Below are 25,952 nucleotides of genomic sequence, written 5' to 3'. Positions count from 1 at the left end.
TGAATTGCTTTGCAAATTCCAGACCTAAAGCATTTTGTGATTATTTGCCGAGCCCACCAGCAATGCGACTTTATCTCCTGCAGCACTGAGCCCACCGCGGCACCGGAAGGGGCGCGCAGCCGCGGGCTTTGTGGCCGTGCTTAATATTGCCTGGATGGACTGTTGCAAATGCTCTAAGTAGCTCTCAACAGAAGGGGAAGAGGATAGAATGGGGGTGGAGAAGGGAACTGAACATGGAATCGGCACCTGGCGCTAGTGGCCGGAAGACGCGAGTTTCAGCAGCTGTTGCTACCCGGCACGGTTGGTTGGTGGGTTAAGTGCATATCGGGTTTTTAAGTCTTTAAGACCACCCTAAATGGGCCATCAGCCACACCCCAAATCTCCTTTTGCCCTAACCCAGAAGACAGAAATGTGAGGCCCGAGCTAGGTGGGGGTCTTCCGGTAAGCCCCGAGCCCCCTCCCCTATCTGCACGAAAGCGGCAATCATGAGTACCGCCTAAGGGGGCTTTGCTTGATTTTCCGCAGTGCACGGCCGAGACCTTTATTTCTACTGCGTCACCATTCATATAAACAGAGCGAGCCCTGACTGCGTCACGCTAGTCTACTGCTGAGACCCTCAAGGTGTAATGGGGATGGGGGACATTGAAGGTATTTACCGGAGCCATCTCCAACAAACATGAACCTTAAAAAAAAAATAGAAAAAGAAAACTACCCCGAAGCATCTAAAAAAACAAGTATCCTGTCTACATCCGGCACATCTCCACCCCCTCTCTACCCTTCCGGTGGGCTCACGACCACCTGTCGCATTTTCGTGGCGCGTCTCTACCCCTTTCCTTGTATCCTAAAGCCTTCTCTTCCTTACTTGGAGATGTGTGTGAGTGTGGGGTCTTTACATAAGGGATTCGCCGCATGCTGGGGTAATCTGGGGTGATAAAGCCCTCCTGCGGTCCCTCCTCCCCTCGGGAAGAATCAGATGGGGAGGGAGCCTTTCTGCTCCTGTACTCTAACAGACCAATGCCCACGTCTTGTGTCACGTGTCCCAGCAACGCAAGAGAGCTCGCTCTCTCTCTGGCCAGGGAAAAAGCGAGCAAGAGAGACTCGGATTCAGTCCGGGAGAGAAGAGGACGGAGTCGAACGTCCCTACGAGGCCTCCGCTCATCAGCCCCCTTACCCAAAGTCGGGATTAGCCGGCACCGGGAGTGAACTCCCGGAGCCGGCTCACCACAGAGACCGGCGTCCTCTGGCGGCAGAGAAAGAGTCCTACTTACGATTTTCGAGACGAATCGGCACGCTCCTGGATGCCAAGAAGGCGGAGCTAAAGTAGAGCAAAGTAAGAAGAAAGAACAGGAAAGTTTCTAAAGTTGCTGGCCGACCGCAGCCCGAAGGGATAAAGGTAACTCGGATGGTTCCAGACTTCACCAGCAAGAAATGACTTGCTTCAGCCATGGTCCTGGGTTCTAGTCGTTGATCGTTGATCCTTACGAAGGTTGGAAACTGAGGCTGGAAAACTTTCCAGCCCAAACTTGAATTAAAAAAAAAAATTTTTTTTTCACCCTAGTTTGGCTGGGTGCTCCGTCTTACGGGGCCCCAAATTTATTTTAAAAAGCCGCCACCGTGTTATGGGCATGCTCAACCGCCTCCACGGCAATAATATGTCAGGACAACACGATATCCCCCCTCAAGTCGGGGACCAGCCCGAGCAGGAACCTTTGGAAGCCCCAGGGGCAGCTGCCCCCGGTGCTGGGGCTGGCCCAGCCGAAGAAATGGAGACCGAACCGTCTAACAATGAGCCCGTCCCCGACGAGACTGACAATGAGGTCTGTGGACCCCCTGAAGACTCCAAATCTGACATCCAGAGCCCCCACCAGGTCTTCGAGGAAGTCCGAGTGGGTGGAGACTACAGCCCGCCTCCGGAGGAAGCCATGCCATTCGAGACCCAACAGCCCCGCCCGGGAGATTTCTGGCCCATCCTGGAGCAGCCTGGACCATCTGGGACCCCATCAGGCCTCAAAGTCTTCAACCCGGCGATTTTGGAGCCCAGGACCCCCACTGGTGCAAGCCCAGGCCAGGGAGCCTATAGCCCCCCACCAGAAGAAGCTATGCCATTTGAGTTCAATGAGCCTGCCCAGGGAGACCGCAGCCAGCCTCCCTTTCAAGTCCCAGACCTTGCTCCAGGAGGTCCGGAAGCATGGGTCTCAAGAGCTCCTCCCGCGGAGCCCGGGAACATCAGATTTGAAAATGCTGGCTTCCGAGAAGATTACAGCCCTCCACCTGAAGAGTCTGTGCCGTTTCAGCTCGATGGAGAAGAATTCGGGGGCGATAGCCCACCCCCAGGACTCCCGCGAGTCATCCCTCAAATCGGCATTGGCGGCGAGTTCCCGACAGCCGCGGTCCCGCTCTGCCTCGCTCCCGCCGAGAACGCGCCTCCCCTCTGGGTCCAAGGCGCCATTGACAGACCATTCCGCGAGGCTGTCAGATCTCCTCCTAACTTCGCATGCGACAGCCCCCCAATGGAGATCACCAGACCCCTGCTTGAGATTGGCAGAGCCTCCAGTGGGGTCGACGACGACACCGCTGTCAATATGGACAGCCCCCCAATCGCAAGTGATGGCCCGCCCATCGAAGTCTCGGGAGCCCCAGATAAGAGCGAGCGCGCAGAGAGACCCCCAGTTGAGCGAGAAGCAGCCGAGATGGAAGGAAGCCCTACCACCGCCACTGCGGTGGAAGGACCAGTCCTCTCTCCGGAGAGAGAGGACGGATCCTTCACCCAGCCTGAAGCGATGGATGCCAAGCCAGCCCCTGCCGCCCAAGCCGTCGTTACCGAGTCTGACGCCGGCGGAGCTCCTCCGGACCCAGGAACACCCACAGATCTCCAGCCTGATCCTGAAGAAGTCGGATCAGCCCCAGGAACACCCGAAGATCTCCAGTCCGATCCTGAAGAAGTCGGAGCAGTCCCAGATATATCCGAAGATTTCCAGTCCGATCCGGAAGAAGAAGGAGCAGCCCCAGCTGTTCGTGCAGAGCCTGACGGAGGGGCAGCCCCGGTCGCCCCAGCCACCCCTGCCGAGCCCGAAGGAGGCAGAGATCCAGCCGCCGAGCCAGCTTCTGAGGCAGTCCCTGCCATCAAGGCCGAGTCTGCCTCCGGGTCAGTCCCTGTCACCCAGGTGGAGCCCGCAGCCGCGGCAGTCTCTGCCACTCAGGCGGAGCCTGCCGCCCGGGCAGCCCCAGTCACCCCTACGGAGGCCACTACCCGGGCAGTCCCCTCTGCTAGAGCCCATCCAGCCTCCGGGGCAGTCCCTGGCGCCCCAGCAATGTCAGCTTCTGCTAGGGCAGCTGCCGCTAGGGCAGCCTATGCAGGTCCTCTGGTCTGGGGAGCCAGGTCACTCTCGGCTACTCCCGCCGCTCGGGCATCCCTTCCTGCCCGCGCAGCAGCTGCCGCCCGGGCAGCCTCTGCTGCCCGTGCAGTCGCTGCCGGCCGGTCAGCTTCTGCCGCCCCAAGCAGGGCCCATCTTAGACCCCCCAGCCCCGAGATCCAGGTTGCTGACCCGCCTACTCCGCGGCCTCCTCCGCGCCCGACTGCCTGGCCAGACAAGTACGAGCGTGGCCGAAGCTGCTGCAGGTACGAGGCGGCGTCCGGCATCTGCGAGATCGACTCCTCCAGTGATGAGTCGGAAGAAGGGGCCACCGGCTGCTTCCAGTGGCTTCTGCGGCGAAATCGCCGCCCGGGCCTGCCCCGGAGCTACACAGTCGGGAGCAACCCAGTCCGCAACTTCTTCACCCGAGCCTTTGGAAGCTGCTTCGGTCTATCCGAGTGTACCCGTTCACGATCCCTCAGCCCCGGGAAGGCCAGGGATCCTATGGAGGAGAGGCGCAAGCAGATGCGCAAAGAAGCCATTGAGATGCGAGAGCAGAAGCGCGCAGATAAGAAACGCAGCAAGCTCATCGACAAGCAACTGGAGGAGGAGAAGATGGACTACATGTGTACACACCGCCTGCTGCTTCTAGGTAATGCGGCAGCTTCTGCCCCTGGGCAGTAGGGCCGCCCTGGGCACCCGGGGAGGGGGTGGCAGGGCCTTCCGGTGGGGCTTGGGCCTTGCCCGTGGGAGGAGGGGTATGGAAACCCTGTTAGAAGTTCCAGGGAGGGACCCCAACTATGCCCTGGGGTGGGAGAGGGGCCTTTTGGAGGGTTCGGGTGGCCGAACTATATGCCCTCCAGGGAGAAAAGTGGTGCCGAGCGACACTGAGGGTCGTTACCGGCCGGAGGCCAGCGCCAGCGCCAGCGATCGTAGGCTGGACAGGCGGGGGCGTGAGGTGAGCCCAGAACTGCTGGGGTGGGCCCTTCGGGGCTCCCCCGGCTCGATTGTTCGTGACCGCGGTGGGCTAGGGCCATCGGGGTGCGCGCCCCCGCCTCGCCTGGCACGGCTGCTTCGACTCAGACAGCTTGTTGTTGGTGTGTGTTGGTGTCCATTTTCTGTGTTCGCCTGTGCATGACATGCTCAGTGTGTCCCAGTTTCCATCCCAGGCACCTTCAACGTACCCGCCGATTTTATATTTGTACTCTGAAATAGGTTCTCTTGTGACTTGCGCCATGGCGCGACCAAAACTTTCCGTGCTGGTACACTCTGTAATAACCTGTGTGCGGACTCTCTGCAGCGAGCAGAGGGAAAACGCGCAGGCAACGGTGGCGTGGCATCCTGGGTAATCTGCTGGGCCGATGGCTGGGGGGAGTGGGACCCGCCGCCGCGGGCCTCCATAACCTTTTTCCTGGTATGTCTTTCTCTCTTTTCCCCTTTGCGCTAAGCATTTCCTCACTTCTGAATACATACGTCAAACCCTCCCTCCTTAACAATTAAAAAAACATTCAGGTATCCAGGGCTTTAGGGTTGTTCATAACATGGGTATTTTGTATTCCGTGCACACACACACATACTGGGTCCATATTGGGGGGGAGTAGAGTAGGAGGAAGGAGGGGGTGCTTTAGCCCTGTTGGCAAGGCCACATTCTAAACACACAGGGTTAGTTCAAGGGGGTGGGTGTGGCTAGGCTTAAACATACATATATAAAATAATTTTCCTATTAGCGAAGAGCCCGAGGTAAGGCAATCACATATATCTTTACAGTCTGTGGCAGGAAGGGCCTAGTTTAAGAAGGTTGGGAGTTGTATGTTGGGAGGTACAATGTTGCCTTTGTATTTTAATTGCAATTAAAATAAAAAAAAAATAAATACTCAGTGCATACCGAATGTGTGGACAATGCATGGGAACCTGGGAATATCACTTGTGAACTGTGTATATGTTTGCATGTGAATCTTTTTCAAGCAGCTTTAGCTGCGGGAAGGAGGACTGAAGGTAAGATCTTCTATAAATCAATTTGTGATTTAAAAAAAAAATAAAGATTTTTAGGATGAAGATTAAAGAAATGTTATGCCAGCCAGATAGGTGCCCTTTGAGGCCTTCATCTTCCATCGTCCTCTGTCCAACCCACTCCCCAGCTCTCCATGTCCCCTCCCCCTGCAAAGACCCCTCCCCTCATTCCACAACCAGAGCCCCTCCCACCTCAGACTTCTCATTCCAACCTGAGGCATTCATTCTTCTTGCCAGATTAATCAAAACAGCAATTAACAATGGTCTGTATCTGCGGCTTAAATAAAATCTTCACGAGTGTATCTCCACAATTAATTTACTTTATTCTCTAAAACCTGTCAAGGGATCTCAGGATCACAGTTTCTAAGGCTGTGCTCCATTTGTCTGTGAAGTATCTGGTAACCTGTGACAATGTTTATTAAAGACATTGGTGTCATGCCTGTCGCTGTGATGTGCCTCCCCCAAATCATGATTTCAGATGGGATGGTCATTTTATTTATGCCTACCTGGGGAAATGTTGGCATCATTGAAACAAACACACGGAGAAGGGAGTTTGCTATAAATGTCAAATGTCCCTGTTACATGAAAAAACATAGTACCCTACGTGGTAAGGCTCTGATTTCACTGCAGGTCTGTTTCCATGCTCTGACCTCTGAGCTGGTGGTGGGTGGGGGCACAGATGTCTGCAGGTAGAAGACCCAAGTGACTGTGCACATCTGAATCCCAGTTGCTCAAGTGGTCATGGCCCTTATATTCTGGGGTCTCAGTTGCCTCATTTGAGAAACAAAGCTTTCCCAGAGAATTTTCATTCAAGTGCCCTGTAGCAATATGACATGAGTCTTCTGTCTAGCCCCCACCCCCAGTACAGGGAGAAGGGGCTTGGATGCTTATGTGCTGCTCTGTTAATGCAGCTCTCTGCGCCAAGCCTCAGGTCTGGGGCCAGCTTCTTTCAGAACAGCAGACGTTTCCCTTGTATCCCTTATTTTTTTTTCCCTAGAGGGGATAATTAAACCCAAAGAGAAACACATTTTTGGGGGCTACCATGGCACTGGCCTGCCTAACCTTTATGGATAGCAGCCACTACATTTTTTTTAGATGCAGCATCGTTCAGAAAACAGGCTGCTTCGTCTTGGCCTAGGCCTCGCCTGAGCCTCTAAGATAGCCATTGGTCCCTGCTCCGTGAGACTGCAGCAGCCCTGTCTGTCAAAGCAGGCTGCAGTTTCCCATTAGGCTGCTTTCATTTCGCTGAAGTAACAAGAGAGGGGGTTGTTTCTGGGTCCCTGTTATTGATTGGGGAGGGGCGAAGGAGAAGGGAAAGGATTTACTCACAGTTACGAGACTTTTCACTAACTGTCTAGCTTCATTACGTTAAACAAGATATCTGTGCCTCTGACCCCTGCAAATGTAGATCAAATGACCATCCTGTAACATGTAGATCCGGTAACATGCTTCTTCATGCATCATATACAGATTCATCTGTTGCTTTTAAAAAAAAAAAGCATTTTTTTCCCTGTGTGCATACTCCGTTTTTATTGCCCAAACATTATACTGCCAGGGTTATTTTTAAAGATAGACAATAGGTAGAAAAATGGAAGGATAATAATTTAATAAAAATTCTATAATATCCAGAGAGCTGAGGCTTTTTAACATAATGTAATCAAGGGCCATTTTCATGTTTCTGTTAGCTTAAAATCTATGGGTTAGACTTTTTTTTAAAAAAAAAAAAACTTCATTTAGATATGATTTCTTCTTGGTTTAGAATTGCAGGGGGCTACTAAAACAAAATTTTTTTACTATCCTCTGCCTTTATTACACGTGTGTAGGTAAAGCACTATGTATAATATGACCACTGTAGTAACACCTTATTTTTATAGCAAATCACAATTAATTATATAATAATTTATTGGGCTGCCAAGTGGTACGGTATTGTACTGCATCTCAGCGTGCGGATTGGTTTTTTGGGGGTTTTTTTGTATTATTTTTTTTAATGCAGCCATTTTCTCTTCGGAAGGCCTCTGCTGAACTGTTTGGTGCAGAGAGCAGCTCATAGCGCCCCCCGCTGTCTCTCGACCCCCAAATATTAAAGTTAGGAGGATCTGCAACCTACCTCCCAATGATATCTGCAATAACATGTTTAAAAATTTACAACTTCTCTCAAAAACTTTTTTTTTCTAAATAGGTAATTTTATTTTTATCCAGCTCATATGATAGGCAATAAAATCACCCCCAGCCTTGAAAAGGGAAGGGGTGGCTCATCTTTTAACATTGTTAGTGAGCATCAATGATAATGGTTTTTAATTGCATTTTGCATTCTTTAAAGCATTTTGTCTAGTCACATCAGTCCTTTGAAACAGCAGTGGGCAATAAAAGCACGTCAGCACCCCATTTTGTGAGCACTCAAATCAGAGATTAGATGCCGGGGCCTTTTTTCTCTCTCCCAGAGGCAGCAAGGTAAGTATGAGAAGGACCCAGGCCTCTAACTCTGACGGCTAGTGCTCATCGAGCCCATGAGAAAAATTCTATACGGCTTTCTCACTGCTGAGACCGTGACAGTTGGAGAGTTCTCTGTGATCTTAAAATCCCTTGGTAAATGACAGGTGTCTAACAGTCTGTTGCTTTCTGAATTCTAGCCAGGCCCTGACAGACCACTGACTGTAGATGTCTATCGAGTGAACATGAAATGTAAGCTGCCCATTTTGGGGAAGCCATTTTGTGGAAGCCATTTTGTGGAGGCTTAATACCCACGTTTGCTTCACTGCTCTCTATCACAAAACACACACACACACAAAACAACACACACAATACACACAACACAAACAGACACATACAACACACATGTACACACACAACACATACACATATACATACATACACAACACATACAATGCATATACAGACACACACCACATGCTAACACACACACACAACACACACACACACACATAATATATAATAAATACACATATAACACATACACACATAATATATATTACATGCACATACAACCCATACATATACACACATACACACAGTGCACATACATATACACAATACACACAATACACTCAAGCATACACATACATACAACACATACACAACACACAGCATACATATATACATACATACTCTTACATATACCCACACATGCACAATGCTTACATATATATATATATATATCAAACACACCACACACAAACATACACACAAACATAACACATACCATATAACACACAATACATACATACAATGTACACACAACACATACACATGCACAGAACACACATAACACACCAACACATAAATACAACACATACATAACACACATCTATACATACAGTGCATACATATACTCACACATACACAACACACACAGAGCACATACACATATACACAACACACATACACACATTCATAACACACACAAAACATACACACACATAACCTACAACACACACATACATATACACACAATGCACACACCACCCCACACACATTTATATATACACATACAACACATACACACAAATACAACACATAAACACATAACACAGCACACACAGATACACAACACACAACTTATACACACATATAACACATATACACACACTACATACATATACAACACACAGACATACATATACAACACATGTATACACATATACAACACACATACACATACACCACACACACATACACACACACAACACACATATACTTAACACAATTGCTTCAGACATACATACACATACAACACACATACACACATAGTGCACACACACCACACACACATAATACATATTTGCTTCACCAACACACACACACACACACACACACACACACACACACACACACACAGCTTTTTTCCCCTTTTGTTCTTTTTTATATATAATGTAGGTTTGCCTTGACATCTTATTAATAACAATTATTAATAATAATACAATGTAGTTGTTTTGTGTGCACTCCTGAATGGTCGGTGCTACAGTATACAGAATTCTTGCTGAAGGATTACAGAGCCTTCAGCAAGAAAATAACTTTTCTTTTCCTGGTCTTTTTAACATAATCCATATTTTTAGTTCACAGCTAAGTCCCATTTTCCCACTTATCAAGAATCCATGCGTAATTTTGAAAAGCATTTGTTTTGTTGATTTATTTTAATTTGGAGAATTTAATTTTTTTTAAATAGAGAAGATAGCTTAGTTGATTAAAATTGAAACCCTCAACTCTAGGCACATCCACAATCAATGCCCACCCACTTCTTAGCAAAACTATAGCTTTTCAAATGACTCCAGGAGACACACAGACAGCAAATGCACCTTCCCCCTCCCACAGTTTTAATAAAGTTAAAATTAGTATGCTTTTTGCCTATTTTAAAATAAAACTTCAGAGAAAGAGCAGGAGTTTTCCAAGTAGAAACAACTGGGCCAGAGTGAGCAGAAACCAAGTACTGTGGGTTCAGGAGTTTGGCCTCTGTGGGCCTCCTGGCAACAGACTCAGCAACTGCCTGCCGCCCACCTATCAAGGTTTTTAGTCTGCTGGATGGAGTGCCCCGTTGTTCCATCACATTCCTAGGCTGACCTCTGGACCTCTGACCTAGGATCAAGCTCTTCAGAGAGAATAGAAAGAAAATAGGCCTGGCCTTTCTTTTGGAGTTTCAGATGAAGAATCTTTGAAGCCTTTATGTAGCTTAAGAATACTTAGTGGGCAGTCTAGATGCAAGCTGCCAGAGGGGGCTTAGTTTCCAGAGAACTCAGAGAGGAGAACTTCTTTTTTTCTTCATTCCCTAAAAGGAGAGCCAGATCCTGGATGAAGCTTTTTATTGTGTAAGAGCTATAGTGGTTCACATGGGAGCTCCCCCCAGATGTTGAGTTTACAACTTCTTTTTTTCCCTTCTCTTATTTCAAGTGAGGTTTTATTTTGTTATTTTATTTTTGTATATTTTCCACGAGAGACTGTTAACTTGAGCCTAAACACTGCACACTTCCAGCTTCTACATTTTATAGTTCACTCCTTGTCCTGGGTTTATAACCACAAGTTAACTCAAGCAATAGACAAGACACCTAGCCAAATTTAGGACTATATGATAATGTGGCAGAAGAAAGAGAAAACCCTAAGGGGGTTATTTTTTAATCCCCTCCTATCATCTATACCATTCCTGCTTGTCCCTCCTCTCTGTTTCCTGTTATTAGCTAGCTAAGTATATATTAGTTCAGGATTGTTGCTTAGCTCAGGGGTCTGAATTGTGGTTGTTTGACATGCCAAAAAAAGTGTCTTTAGTTTCCCTTCCAATAACCAGATCACCGAAGAGGCAGACCAGCTGGTGGGAATGGAAGAGGACAAGACCCCAAAAGGAAGGTAAGGACCCACTCCCCCCCACCCCCAAAATGTTAACTTTTCGATTATTGCCAACCACCACAGGCTTGAGGGGGACACAGGATGCTTTGGTCTCTGACACAAGACCTTTGAAGTTAGAATTATTGGAAGCATTTTGCATGGGCTACACTGGAAGCAATGACCAAGGAGCAGCAGGCAAGTGACCCGTGAGAACAGTGAACACTAAGGAAGTTTGCTTCAGGTATCCTTAGAGGTAAAACCCCAACTGTGTTCCAGAGTGACTTATGAAAGCTCAGGGTAATTCAAAAATATTTTCACTTAAAAGAGTCCTTCCCACTAAACCCAAACAACGGGTCTTGCTAAATTTGAACAATTTAGTTTGGGGCGAGGAGAGAGGTATGAAAGTAACATCAGTTGGTACCCGATTTCAAATTTAATGTGAACCAGTCAGTATTTGTGACAGTCACACACATTTTGTGTGGGGGACAGAGCAAGTACTTAAACGTTGTCTCATTATTCTCTGATAACGGGAAAGGGAAAAAGCTTATGTACCTACCTTCTCAGGAGTGTCACGGTCGAGCTTGCTCGCTGCCACTGCTAAGGGAGAGTGACCTCTTACGAAGACTTCAGAATAGCCAGCTGGAGCCTCTCTTCTGACTTGCTGGCTCTTGCCTGTCCTTCTGTCAAAGGTTCTGAGTACCTCTCTCCTCCTTCCTACGTAACCAGTTTGTCCCTCATCAAACTGGTCGTTAATGTGTACACAACTCTGAAGACATCCCTACAGGTAACCTGCACCCAGGTAAGTCCAAAACTGAATTTTTTTTTCAGCAGATGTCAATAGTAATGGTCACAATGACACACAAAACCCAAAGCTAGGCACAGATGAGTCCAGGACCCAAGAGCTGCAAAGAAAATGAGAGCAGGTATCTTGAAGCTTACCTGCTAGATATGTTGAGTCCCATGGAGCTTCTGAGAGCCATCCTGGGTCTGAACCCCAGTTTCTAAAGCAGTAAAAGTAGCTCACTGCTCTCACTGACCCCAAATAAACAAAAATGGCTTCCCCTCACTCCCCAGAGGACACAGTGTTAAGAGTAGGTAGCATTCTTGCATAGGTGCATAGTGTATTCAAACATAGCCTTTTAAATAGTCTTCACATGTGCTCATCCTTAAGTGTCTAAGGGCCAGGACCAAAGCCCAAAGGGTCACTTCTTACGGAAGGCATAGTTTATTTGTAATTTGTTCCTTAAGTTGTTTGTTGGTTTTATGATTGTTTTTTAGCATGTGTGGGAAGTGTACGTCTTAATTCCTTGCATTTGCACTCTGAATGGCTCTCCTGGGCCCAGTGTGTGCTTAGAGGGCTTTTCGAGAAAATCATATGTCCTGCAGGAGCCTCCTGCCCACTGTCTCGTCATGTAAGAATTTTTTGGTGGTGGGCTTCAGGAAAGCCTGGAGACAGTAAATAAAGGTTGATATTTCAGGTGGCCACTAGATGGTGGGAAGGTATAAGGCAGGAGAGAGAGGGAGAGAGAGAGAGGGTAGGCAAGGCCAGTGAGGTGGGGAAAGGTCCTGCTTTACTTTCATACTTTGCCTCATCCCAAAAACGAGGGCCTTAGGGGCCCCCAAAGTTTAGTCAGATTCACATTTTTTCATATTTTGAGCTATGACTTAATCTTTTTAGCTATGCACTGAGATTTTAGGAACATTTAAAGGGTGTCTGTGTACAAAGGAGTCTTCCACGAAACTCCATTGACATTTTGCTATGGGGGCTGGGTCCCATCCTGTATACTGTAGATACCTGAGATCAGACACACACATGTACAGGTACACACACTCATGTACATCACCACCACATATGCACATAAGCATGGACACACACCTATGCCACCACCACATGCACGCGTGCACACTCGTGCACAAACACACACACACACACACACAATACTACCACCATAATCACCAAAAACCATCACTACACACATCTCACACACACACACTCACACCACCAACTCCCCACAATTAAGTATGACAACCCAAATCTTTCTAGTGACCACTAAATGTCACCCGTGGTTGAGAGCTCCTACCTAGACATTATTCATCCTTGTCCTGAGGAAGCTAGACACTGAACATAGCATAACTTGTTCATATACAGACAAGTTATCTAAAGGAAAGTTGTCCCTTTTATAACCAATCAGTAATGTGCACACTAATCTTGGTGGCCTACATTTTTGGATAGAAGCAATTTCCACAAATGTCTGAGAGTGACCCCCAGATGACCCTAAAGAAGAAAGAAAAGTAAATTATTTCAGGCAAACAATGTATTGCTCTAGGGCTCCAATAGGCTAATATCTAACTAGTTAATGGGCAGCCAGTATCAGGGGCATGCATAGTTGATTCTTTTAACCCTTAATAGTTGTATACAGGGCTCTTTACGTTGTGATAATTAGTATCATGCTAGCCTGTCTCCTTCTGCCTGGTGTGCACTGGTAAATTCTGTTACTGTAGAAGGGATATCCAGACAACAAGGGAGGGTCCTGTACCTCCCATTGTACTCAAGATACTAAAAGAGCTTTGGATTAGCCTGTACACACCAGTCTTAATGATGTAGACTCCAAAGACAGCCATCCACTCATGGAAAGGTGACCTGTATCACCTTTGTGTGGTAATGAGAACGAGGTAACCACAGTGAGGAAGAGGAGGAGGAGGAAGAGAAATAGGAGGGAGATTGTCAAACAGGAAATAGTGGTTCCAAAAAAGTGCCTGACCAAAGACATTTTCTGGTGAAAAGGGTTGTATTTAGGACTTTGATAAGACAGTCGATAAGTCCCCACCTAAAAGCAGCATCAACATCTATCCCCATGTCTACCCTTCAGATCAAGGCCCAGTTGTCACTTTTGTAGGCCCGAGTCACCAACTAGAACCTTATATGTCTCTGTCCTTTGGCATCTGGGGCTGAATGCAGTTCTTCATGCCATGCTGACCTGAACTGTACTCCTAGCTTCTAACTTTTTAAAGCAAAGATGTTTTCCAGTATTTTTCCCCTCTTCCAGAATTTAAGATTTTTCACACTTAAAAGTTAGCTATTAGGGTAAAGATTAGGATGAATCAATCCAAACAGATTGGGTCTGAGCAGTTAGAAGCTGGCCATGTGAGGTGGGGAAGCAGCATTTGCCATCCAAACTTCTTGCAGAGTTATTTAAATGTTCCAGGTTCCGCTAAGCAAAGTGTCCCTAACTAGGAAAACCTCCCTCACCAACCAATCCTAGAAATGACTTAGAGAAAAACCTCAGAATGTTGACTTTGAGATTTTGCCTGGGACCAAGTACAACATCTTTCCAAGGAAATGCTTAGAAGACTCAAGGCAGAACCCAAAATCCAATGCCAGATGTTAGGGGGATTTTTTTTTTTTTTAAGTTGGGTAGCCAAAAAGGCTATTTATACTTTGGCGTTTAGTTTCTTTCGTTTCTTTGCTCTTAAGAGGAGTGCACAGGAGATCATTTTGTTTTGCCAAGCAGATATGCAAGGGAGGATTTAAGACGTACACTTAGGAAGGACCCCACTGTCTAGTGGGAGTATTTGGAAATGTTATGTGTTATCACTTTTCCTGTGTTACCTCGATGGGAGAGAAAGTCCAGTAGTGGGGGGAGTGGTGCACAAAGAAGCCCCAGTGTTTGCAGAGGGTCGTAGGATGACGGAGAGAGCACTGGTTTAAGGTTTTGCTAGGACCTTGGTTGATGCTTAAGTTTAGGGCCCATGTGCTTGCCAAGTGACGCCCGGGAAAGACTAAAGAAACATCTTGAAGTATTCAAGCTGACCCGAGGTTCTGCCATGGCCAAAGAGGGACCAAGTTTGATGAGTTGTTTGAAGAGGAAGCCAGAAACTTCTCAAGTCTCCCAAGTCTACTTCTATGTATATGAAGTACTCAGATGGGGTTTTAGAGCAAACACATCTGGAGAAAGTGGGACACAGAGTAGAAACTCAACTCATTTGGCAGGCAAATCTAAAACTGATGTAGCCAAGGCTCACCCCAGACTCAAGGTGACAGGAAACAAACACCCGCACCCTGGGAGTCCAGTAAAATCTCACCTTGAGGTAGCTCTCAGTGAGGAGTGGGGTCCTCAGGAAGGCAGAGGTGGGGCCAGCCTGGCTGCCTTTAGGTAGAGAAGGGAACCCGCCTCATTTGCACCTCAGGTTCACAGTGGGAGGGAGGGAAAAGCCCTGAGGCATTTTACCTGTTTGTTCTCTTTCTGTTCTCTCTCTCTCTTCTTGTTTTTATTTTTCCTTTTCGTTTTCAGATTTTTTTTAAGTAGGATTTTTTTGGTAGGGAGAATATTTCTGGGCCAGAATTTATAAAATACACATACTTTTTAAAGGAAAGAAAGAAGAACACCTACTATTTAGGGCTGGGAAGCAGAAAAATCCTAACAAAGGAGGCTGTTCAGAACTGGCTGGCAGATGGCGCTCCGAGTTTACAATTGAGAGCCTGGTGTTACAAAATTCACGCCTGCGCCTGGTTCAGGCAGCCCCTCCCTTTATCTTCCTGCCCAGGGACGCAGCTCCGCCCTAGGCCTAAGAATGTATGTTTTTTAAGGTTTCGCTTCAGTGATTAGTATCTGGTGACAGGTATCCCGACTTTGTAGTTCTTTGGAGGTCAGAAAGATAAAATACAATGGGGTGCAAACCTGGTAGCCCCCCTTTCCTGGGCTTTGGCCTCTTGTTTAACAGTGTTAATTAAGTTCTTGTTCAGTCAGGAGCAGTTCTGAGACCCTGGGCACATCCTTCTCTGTTTTGGGGAAAAGGAATTGGGGTTCTTTCTCAATTTAGAATTTTAAAATTCTCTTAGGAGAAATTTTAAGTAAAAGGTGTTTGTCAGCATTTTCCCTTGCTGCAGCCTCCACCCCCCTCACACACACACCCCTTTGAATGGGTCCTTACCAAAATGGCAGATGGTGTAAGAAAAATATCTTAGGTCCATCTTTTTGTCCATTAACAAATGACTAAACATTTCTGGGTCCCCATTTTGTATAGCAGTCAAGATCAGAAAGTTCATTCTTTCCTACCCAGCCAAGGGCTGGGAAAGGACTACACATATAAGGCTCCTTGGAGAAATCCAAGGAGCCTTCCTGGAGGAGAGGACATTTTAGTTGAACATTTAGTGGAATAGTGCAGGACTAGGTCCCAAAGATAGTGCCTTCCTACTTGCCCTGATCCCACTGCCCTGTCTCCTCCACAGCAACAGAGGAAGGCACACAGGCTTCCTAGGCAGGGGTGGCAAACTCTCTGGGAACTTACCCTCTACTACTAAGGCCAGCCTTAGTACTTCATTCTCCACAGCTTCTTCTTCTATTGCTCTTCTAAAATGTAACAGTCAGAGGAATAAGATACAAAGTATTAGTTGAGCCTAACATTTCTCCCAACTCTCCTGGCCAATTCTTTTCAAACTTGGCTACAGCTTTCCTTCCCTCTTACCCATTTTGTTCTTTTTTTGTTTTCTTTTCCTGAAGGTTTAAATGGGCAGGGGGTTTTATTTGTTTGTTTGGCTTGTTTTTATCTTTTACCCCCACCTTCAGGGCTAGTGATATGTGACCTCTGAGGCTGTAAGTAAGTTGTCCCCAGGTGTTAGAATAGATAGGGTATAGGTGAGCAGCCCAGTCTAGTATCAGTGAACTCACCCACCAGAGGTCAGCAAAGAGCTCAGAATAGCTGGGTCTGCTTGCAAATAAATGTGGGAACCAGTAGAATTCTCTAGATCAAATGTAGACAACTCAAACTGAAAACAGCCCCATATTTCAATGGTGTCCTTAGGGGAGGTGTCACCCTGTCTTGGGTCTCTTGGTGCTTAGTTTAAACACACTGGGAGGGGGATAAAGTTTTGATCTGTTGTCATTTGATGGGGTTCTTTCTCAGGCCAACTCCAAACACACAAATAATCAGGTACTTCACCCTTCTAGGGCCCCTAACCTCCTCTGGGGAAACAATGCCCACTTTCACTTCCCACAGGACTGAAAACCCATGCCTCACATTTGGCCTAGCCCCTTTTCTTTTAGGAGCGATGTTTATTGTTAAAATGAAGTCATAGGATTACAACCCCTCTGCCAACCTCCAGCCTCCAGCCTCCAGCCCCCAGGCCCCAACCCCCAGCCCCTGCCCTGATGTAACTGTTCTTACTTATCTCTGATTCCTCACCCAGATGTATAGCTAAGAAGTATTTATTAACCATGGGTCGCAGGGTTCTTTATTTGGCTTTCCCCACCCCAAGTGTATGTACAGAGGCCAGTTCCCACCTTCTGCCATCTCTCCACAGACCCTTGACTTAATTTAACCTTTTCACTCTAGTAGGGAACAGGAGAAGGAATTCAGATTCCTTTCCCCTCCTTGCCTCCCTTTCTTTTTCTCTATCTCTTCCTGAGCTTTGAAGTCTGTGGGTCCTCAAGGACTACTTGTTAGTTAAGATTACCTCACTTAGCTAGTTTCTTTTTTTTTTTTTTTTTCATTGTTGGGGGGTGGGAGGGAAAGGAGCGAGAGAGGTACAAAGGGCACAAGAGAAAGAGGCGCAGAAATGTAAGAGAATCAGTGTCATGGCAAGGGAGAGAAGAGAGAACAGAAGGAAAGCTTTTGCCAAGTAGGCACTATACTCCGGATAAAGTCCCTGCCCTGGGGAAACTGCTAGCCTAGGAAGAGATCAGGGTTTCAAGTAGTGGTTGCTGCCCAAGCAGAGATGGATGGTTAACAGTGAGCAGGATCTGAGCACCACTGAGGCCTGGCTGGGCTTAACCAAGGAGGAGAAAGAGCAGGGCTCAAAGGGTGACCAAACTTTAGGACCCACTTGGAAAAGCAACAACCAGGAGGCTGGTGGTTAATTCAGGATGGAGTCACCATAGCCCTCTGAGGTCTGGCCGCTGGCTTCTCTTTCCCAACAGGCCCCATTTGCTTTCTTCAAAGTTTTTTTTTTTACCTGAATCCAAAGGAGTTTGTTTAATTGTGAAGTTAGAATTCCTCACCACCACGCCCTCCTACCACAAACTGATTTTCTGAATGTTTCCACATCCTTCGCCCACTGAGTGCTTTTTGTTCTATTTTGTTTTAAGCAATCTGGCATACCAAGGACTTTTTTTTTTTTTGTCAGAAAAAAAGGAAAACAAAGCAAAACAAAAAAACAACCCAGTCTATCTTCGTGAGTCCTTTGATTCAATAATTATATAGAACAAAGCCAGGACAGTCCTATGGGTGAACGTGAGCACTTTGTCCATTGGGCATACATTTCAGAGATTAAGGAAATCCTGAGAGTTTTGCAGGTTGATGGCCTCAAGAATTTGGCACCAGCCAGGTTCCATATAGGCATTGTTTTCTGTCTTTTTTTTCCCCTTCCTTCCTCTCTTCCTTCCTTTTTTCCACTCCACCACCCGGCTTTGAAAAACAACTTTTATTCTCCTGGGTATCTTCAGTTGAGAGGAAGATAACTATCTACAGTAAGGAAAAGAGTAGGGGGTAGGTTAAGCCAGAGGACACAGGGGACAAGATTGATGGCTCTGCGCTGGGGTCAGGGCAAGGCTGGAAGACACCATAACCAGACACAAGCCAAAAGAGTGCAGCTTTGGCTTCCTGGCTAGAGTAAGGAAAATATTCTGTCAGCTGCATCTGTGTCCTATGTTTTACTCACTAGGTCAAGTTTAACAAAACAACTCCAATCCCAGCTCAGTTGATTGTGCTAGGACCCTATTCTTCCACATTTGCGTCTTTTGATTTAAGCCCAACCACCGCCCAGAGGAAGGGGCTTCCAGACCAAACATGCTGGGCTCCTCACAATTAAGATTCCCCCCACCAGGAAAAGTTGTTGACCCTCCCCAACAAGTGCTGGGAGTTAGAAATGTGTTGCTAATTGTTTGAGCTGAATTTGTATTGCTTTGAGGCTTAGTGAAATGGCTTGGGGTTGGGAGGATTACAGTGTTGCTGTTCTCATAGCCAAGAGAAAGAACTCCCCCCAAAACATGCTCAACAGTGAGCCTTCTGTGACATTTTGGAATCTTTGAAGTGTGTGTGTATGTGGAGGGGGTCACAGCGGTTCTGGGGAAGGAAAAGGGAAGATTGAATGGGAATTTAGCATAAAATTGACAGGCCAGCTTTAGGCAAAGAGTCACTCTAGCATGGTTCCAAATGAAAACAGTTGTCACAAATTAATTTTTCCACATTTTTGACCATTGGCAGACCTTGGGTTTATTCTTATGTAGATTTTGTTAACCTTGGCAAAGAGCATGGGAAACTCTCTAGTCTCTTCTACATATGAGCCCATTTTCCCTCCTAGATAAGTTGTCCCCAAATTTCCAATCAACATGTGTGTTAAATGTTCTTGTTTCCTGTCTGCTTGTCTAGTAGCCTTACTATGCACGCAGTAGCCGCCCACGTGTCCACCACGCCTCTCAAGAGGATGAGTCCTCCCTGGGTCGGTGAGTCTGCCTTGATTTGGGCATTTTTATTCATTCATTCATTCACCCACTCACTCTACTCAGTATATCTACACTGAAATGTGCCCTTCCCTGTGTAGAAGCCAAAGGTCTAAGACATGGCTGCTCTCCTTATGGTCCTGTGGTTAAAATCAGACACAGGAAGTAGACAATGGTGGGTAATTTCTAGGAAGGTATTCGGTGAGAGTAGATACTGTAGCTCACAGACAAAGAGCTTATCCAAACATGGTTTCAGTGGCCTTTCAAGAGTGTTCTAACCCAGAACTGACATGGCATAATACTGTTCTAATAACTAAGCTGCAGAAAACCCAGAAGAACTTATCTTTGAGGGTCAAAACAAGCAGTCATAGTACTGAGGAGTTAGGCTTAGGTCCAGTAGGTACTAGGCCAAGTGTGGTATCAAATACTACCTTTAGCCAGGTCTCACTTTAAAGGTCTGTTTGGTATGAACCAAGGAATACCTTCTAGAGCTAAAATTCTCTCAGGGAGTAGACTCAAAGTTATTTCACTCAACCTTAAAATATTCTGCCTGTGTTATGGCTGCTGTTTAGTTGGTAGGATTGATCCACCATTTTAGATCCTGGCCTGCCCTCCATCTTAGCTCTGATCCACCATTTTAAATCCTGGCCCATCTTTTATCTTACCTCTGATCTACCATTTTAGATCCTGGCCTGCTCTCCATCTTAACTCTTATCCACCATTTTAGATCCTGGCCTGCCCTCCATCTTAGCTTTGATCCACCATTTTAAATCCTGGCCCATCTTTTATCTTAGCTCTGATCCACCATTTTAGATCCTGGCCATCAGGCCCTTCCTTATTCCCTGAAATAGATAGTCTGTATTCAAATGCTGTCATTAATTCTATTGAATGAAAAATATACAGAATTTGTTTCCAGGTTTTATTTCACAAATACTCATAGGTTGCCTAAATAACCCCCTTGAAATAAAATATCTTAATATATATACTCCTAACATTCAGCCTGGGTAGGTTACATATACTCTTATATGTATATGTATACATGCATGGGTCTTTTTTTTTTTTTTTTTTTTTTGGGGCAGACAACTGAACTAAAAGAATTCCTCAGTGAGTTTTCTATAATAAACTAAATTCAGATTTATAGAATCCCAGACTTCTTTAAAATTTCCACCCTTCAAAGAGAACTGAAGCAGGGATGTGTGGATTGCTTCCTCAGGGTATTCAGGGATGAGCTCACAGTAAATTTGAGAGGTGGGGATTTGGCCCAGGCCTCCTTACAGGGCTGCAGGTGGCTGTGTTCAGTTCAGTTAATCCCATTAGCTGCCAAAGGCTTATAAGGTTACTCTTAATAAAGAGTTCTGTGAGGCCAAAATGAGGAAAAGTCACATTTTTAATAATGAAGTCCCTAGCAATAGGACAGGGGCAGTGCAGGGAACAGGGAGGGCGAGTCAGGCCCTCATTACTGGTTTTTCTCACCTCATTCTTCCCTGCTCAGGACTGCGACTGCTTAGCAACCTCCTGTCCAGCAGGCTTTTCAGAATGTAGGGACCCCCATAGCCACCATACCTCCAGGGCAGCATGGTGTATCGGTAGTCTGGTCACTTTGATTCTTTTCAACCAGAACTGGAAGGTCCAGGCATGGAGGACGAACCACGAGGGGCCAGTAAACAAGCCACAAAATAGCTTTGTTGTCTGTAGGAATAGCCTTCTAGCTGTGTGGTCACAGCCAGAGGAAAACCTGGTACTTAGTGGCACAGGTTGATTGTACACCTTAACCTGGAGTCACTCAAAGGAGCATTAAGCAACAGTGATTCAGCTGAGGGAAGCCTGGACATGCTATATACTAGCACACAGTCTAGAAACCAGAAAGCCTGCCAATTGAACTCCTGAGTGTAACTTAAAGGGGGCCTTCCCAAAGTGTATGATATTTAGAAAAAGGAAATTAAGCTAAGTGTGAAAGCTCCTGGCCAGTGAGTTTCCTTAAAGCATAAGTAGTTGAAGATAAGAATGAGTTTATGAATTGCACCCGTAATATGTGTTTGAATATATGTCCCATTCGGGCAGCAGAGAGAGTTCAGCATCCCTGAGAGAAAAGGTTCTTTTGGTTTTTGAATGTTACCTACCTTCAAGGTGCCTTGCATGAAGCTCTGTGATGGTTCATAGGATGAGGATAACCTTGTCACAGGATGAGACATTGTTGCAGATAGACCCTTCAATCACTTGGTGTCCACACCACATAGAAATGACCTTCCCTGTAGCTGGGTGACACTCGGCTAGGAACAAGGTGATTAATTATGCGTGTAAGTCATAGCTTTATTGCAAGCCTGCAGCAGGAAGGCTGGAAATGATGGTACACACACACACACACACACACACACACACACACACAAACACACACACACACACACACACACACACACACACACACACACACACACACGTACGTTTTCCCTCCAAGCATTAAAGGCATTTGGATTTTATCTTCCCCGATCAAACTTCTCCACTTCCTTCTAAAATAGCTTCCTCTTGCCCCTTAGCTAAGCCAACAGGGAAAATGGCCTCTGGGTTTTGTTAAATTGTGGATCCTGACAATGACTGGTATACAAAGCCAGACATGACGAAGCTACTGTTCCCCACCATGAAAATTGGCCGTGCAGGCCCCTTGCTGCAGACACTGGGCAGGCTCAAACCAAGGGTTTTTCTCCCCACTCTCCCAAGGTTAGGGTTTTGCTCAGAACTTTCTGCTTCCAGGTAAAATCTCCATCAGCAGAGGGGCTGATTTCAGGCAGAGAAAGGACTACATCAGCAAGTGAGATTCTACCAGGAGAGTGTGAAGGGAAGAGCCCAAAGGGCAAGGGATGAGCCTGCCACCTGCTAGCTGCTTCTCCCTCTCCTTCTGTAGGACAAGATGAGATTTTAGTCCTTAGGCCAGACTTTCTGGCTGGGGCCTATCTCCAGTGGCTGGCAGACTTTTCAAGTAGTCTTTCCCACAGCCCCTGTTGAAAATTGTGCTTTCTTTAAGGTCAGTGTGCTATTCCAGTGTGCATGCAAGAGCCTTAGAACTGGGGAGACCCAGAGCCAACAGGCCCAGAGACAGACAGTGCTGCAGGCAGGGGACATGTTGTAGGGCTGGGGAGGATACACAGGCCTAGGTGTTGAGCCCATGTTCACGTCAAGCAAGAATCAGGAAGGTCCTTATTTCTCTTCCCACCTCTGGCCTTATCTCTAGTACTCCAATTTCAAGCAGTTGTTTGTCCAGCTCAAAGCTCCCAGAAGTACTCTAGCATGTCCAGAAAAGAAATAAAAGTGAATTCTAAATGCTTTCTTGGAGATGGTTTCTTGGAATGGGAAAGTAAGAGAAGAAAAGGGTAAACTGAGCATGTCCAATGTTTGCTGTGAGATCCCTGGGGACACACACACACAGGTATGGAGACATACGAGGTGTGTTGTTTTACACTGCCTCCCTGCTCCCCCCCCCCTCCCCCCGCTTGTGAGGTGGAGAGCAAAAGACAGGGTCTGAGCCACCCATCTTGACGCCTCTGTGTAACCATTGCATACAGAATGTCTGTTAGAAGTGATGTTGCCTCTGAGAGGGACCCCAGCCTTCAGTCTAGCACTCACAGATATGTCCATCTCCCACTGACTCCAGGCTACACACTACACAGTCACCTCCTCCGAGACAATGTGGGTTTTCTCCCCACTCCCACCTTCTTCCCCTCACTCAGTTGACACAGTTCCATACACAGTGATTTTGATGATGATTAGCCAGCAACTGACAATAAACCTGTAAGGACTTAGGGCTTTGTGGTAGGTGAATTACTGGCACTCACAAATAAAACCACTGTGTTTTCTGCACTCCGGATTAACAAACAGAATGCTACATCTGTGGCATCTTCTGGGAGGAGAGAATCTCAGTGGTCAGGCGTACTACAGGGATGCAGAGCTGTTCTCCCCCCGAGATGAGCCAGGTCCAAGCAAGGCATTTGTCCTAGACACTGGCTGTGCAGAGCTGCTCTTCCTGCCGCTCAGATGCAGGACCGAATGGCAATCTCTCAGATTTTAGTGGATCCATGTTAGAGAAAACACTTGAAAAAATATAATAGGTGGGCCCTATTTTTTCCTGTTTTTTATTTGGAAAGCAATACTTGGGGAGCCAGGGGAAAGATAACAAGGACAGCACCCCCCATTTTATTGCCCTACCTGCCTAGGGATTTCATTTTAAAATGGTTGTTATCTGGAGGAGAGAAAAAAAAAAAAAAAAAAAAAACCCAAAAACATCCCAGATTCCTGCGGTGTAGAGGTGCACCCAACCAGCTTAGGGGTCAGAAAAAGCCTGTGTTAGAGGGTTGGCATTCTCAGTGTCAGAATAAGAAAAGTATTAGAGAATTTCATCCCTTTTTAACAATAAGCAGGCCCTTTGGGAAGATAACAGAGATTCTGTGGAAACACCAAGGTCACGAGATCCTAATGATGTCTGGTCTTTGTCATTCTGTTAGAATCCACATTGGCAGAGATGACATGAATTTTTACTTATATTCTATAGGGCACTAGTATTAGAAGGCTTCTGGCTATGCCCTAGCTTCATCATCACCAAACTGCTGTGGACAGTACAGCCTCAGAGATGCCCTTTCTTTCACCCCTGTAGCTTTGTTGTTGTGAATTTTGAGCTATTTGGCACAACTTAAAAACCTAGGTTTTCCTTGCTTGAAATAATGTGGTGCTCGCTGCCATCCCTGTAGCCTTCCATTGTCTACCCCTGTGGTGGCCTTTCTGACTTGTGTTTTTTGTCTTCTTGACACTAATGTATCCTATCAATCTGCTTGAAAGTTCAATTGTAAAAACTCGTCTGGATGTCTTGTCCAGAAGCAATCAGTCTGCCTGAATAGTTGTATTCATCGGCTACCCCCTGCCCCGATCACACCCCCATGCAGCCTGCATACTGTAAGAAAGCTTCTGTTTTAGAAAACAGTTCTGACCACAAAGGCAGCCAAGGAAGGGAGCTTACACATGAACCAGATGTGGGAGCCTCTTTCTTTTTTGGGTAGCCATTTGGAGATTGCTGCAGAGAGAAGCCAGGGATGAGGAAGCAGGCTGGTCCCTACAAGCAGGTGGGCAGGAGAGTTGACCCGTTAGGCTCCCAGCAGCATCCGCATCCTCAGAGGCAGGGTCTGTCTAGTGCCCGCAGCCATCTTTGATTTAGAGGAAGCAAACGCCATTCACCCTTGCTTTGTCTTAGTTAACAACAAGCTTGATCCAGTTCATGGAAAAAAAAAAAAAAACAATGAAAAGTGCTTTTATCACAAAAGAAAAATGTCTATAAATTTAGTTTGGCATAAATTGATGTCCTCTGTGCATCTTTTATCTCACAGTCACCAAAACTGAACCAAGCTAATCAGTTCTCTCTCTCTTTCTCTCTCTCATCTGCATAGACAATTAGCTGGTCTATGCCAGACTCCCCCCCCCCCCCATCCCCTTCTGGTTTATCAGTGCAGTAAAAAGCTAGGCAGGTGGGAGAGAGGATGACAGGTCAGTTCCTTTGTGGTTTAGTCTAGCTCTGTCTACAAACACCTCAGGCAAAGGGGAAATGTTGCTACTTCTAACCTACCTCCTCAATAGAAATTAAATGATAAAGATTATTTAAGAAAGTCATCCTTTCAGCAACCATGTTACAGAAGCTACCAAGATGTTTGAGTTAAAAGCCCTAGTTCAGGGCCAGGCAGGCTTTTAGACCGTGGTATGCCCTTAAATTGCCAGGATATCTCTTGATCCCAACTGAGTTTGCAATCAACCTTACTATATAGCTCAACCATCTTGACCAAAGACAGTCAAGGGCCTTTGCTCTGAGCAAAAAGGGCCAAAGTAGGACTTGGCAAACATAACCTCATCTCTTTGCATTTGGCTTAGGTGGCTCCGTACACCTCAGTGCCACTCTTTCCGAGCAGTTGCAACCCTACCCAGAACCCCAGGGTTTGGACTAAGGTCCCATCTACCTCTCTTTTCTAGTGTTCAGGTCATCAGGTGACTGCTGACTTTTGACCCCAGGGTACTGGCCTCCTCTATAGGTGAAGGGCTACTTTCCCAGGCTTCCTTTCTTACTGTTAGGACACTGCAACCTAGTGATAAAAATAGGCCTAAGTAGTATGTTATAGTTCACCACTGGATGTCCAGCTTTGTGCCACCTCCTTTAATGACACCAATTTTGGTGACACGCTTCCTAGAACCCTGAAACAAACATTAGAGAAGCTAGCTGCTTTCTCCTGCCTTCCTTAGGAAGAGCCATCCAGGCTTTCTGGTTCTGCAGTTAGGGAGCCCCAGCTCTCTTCTGGCCCAAGGCTGACACTATTGTTGAAAGGTTGAAGACTGAGAACACATGTTCTGCTGTGCCCTTAGCCAGAGCTCTTTCCTGGATGGATACAATGTTGGCATCAGTTAATTGGGGGTATCTGAGTTAGGCCTTGTAATTTCAGCCAGTCTGGGCAAGTGATGGGTACACCTGTCACTTGAGCTAGTGTCCAAGCTGCAAGTCACAGCTGTAGCATGTTTTCCACATTAGCTGGTATTGTACTGTTCCTTAGGAAAAATAAACCATTCCATGTTGGTAGTGTTTGCCTATTAACCCTTAGGAGATTTCTCGAGATCCTTTATTTGTTTGGCTAATAGGGACAATATTTCTTCACTCATCCTAGCGGTCTTTTGTTAAGACCTAACCCCTAGTCTCACTCTCTGGCTTAAGCTGGTCTCTCACTCATGGCAATCCTCCTGCCTCCAGTGCCAGCTTCCAGAGTGCTGAGATTTCAGGTGTGAGGCACTACACCTCTTTGAA

The 25,952-nt window shown here is 46.4% G+C and overlaps 1 protein-coding gene across 1 annotated transcript in view; it reads left to right on the top strand.

Moving 5' to 3' along the window:
* Positions 1-1,619: 1,619 nt before the first annotated feature.
* LOC308427396 (guanine nucleotide-binding protein G(s) subunit alpha isoforms XLas-like) overlaps positions 1,620-25,952 on the top strand; it is a gene marked incomplete at its 5' end in the record, with an annotated part of 48,616 nt that continues 24,283 nt past the window's right edge. Inside the window, 5 exons of the mRNA XM_080925531.1 lie at positions 1,620-4,005; positions 4,217-4,311; positions 4,654-4,767; positions 7,994-8,045; positions 11,384-11,493. Coding sequence (XP_080781657.1) covers positions 1,620-4,005; positions 4,217-4,311; positions 4,654-4,767; positions 7,994-8,045; positions 11,384-11,493 — 2,757 coding nt within the window. The remainder of the gene's footprint in view (positions 4,006-4,216; positions 4,312-4,653; positions 4,768-7,993; positions 8,046-11,383; positions 11,494-25,952) is intronic.

This window comes from Micromys minutus (assembly GCF_963924665.1).
Source record: "Micromys minutus genome assembly, chromosome: 11".
Taxonomy (NCBI): domain Eukaryota; kingdom Metazoa; phylum Chordata; class Mammalia; order Rodentia; family Muridae; genus Micromys; species Micromys minutus.
This window is presented reverse-complemented; position numbering and strand designations above follow the sequence as displayed.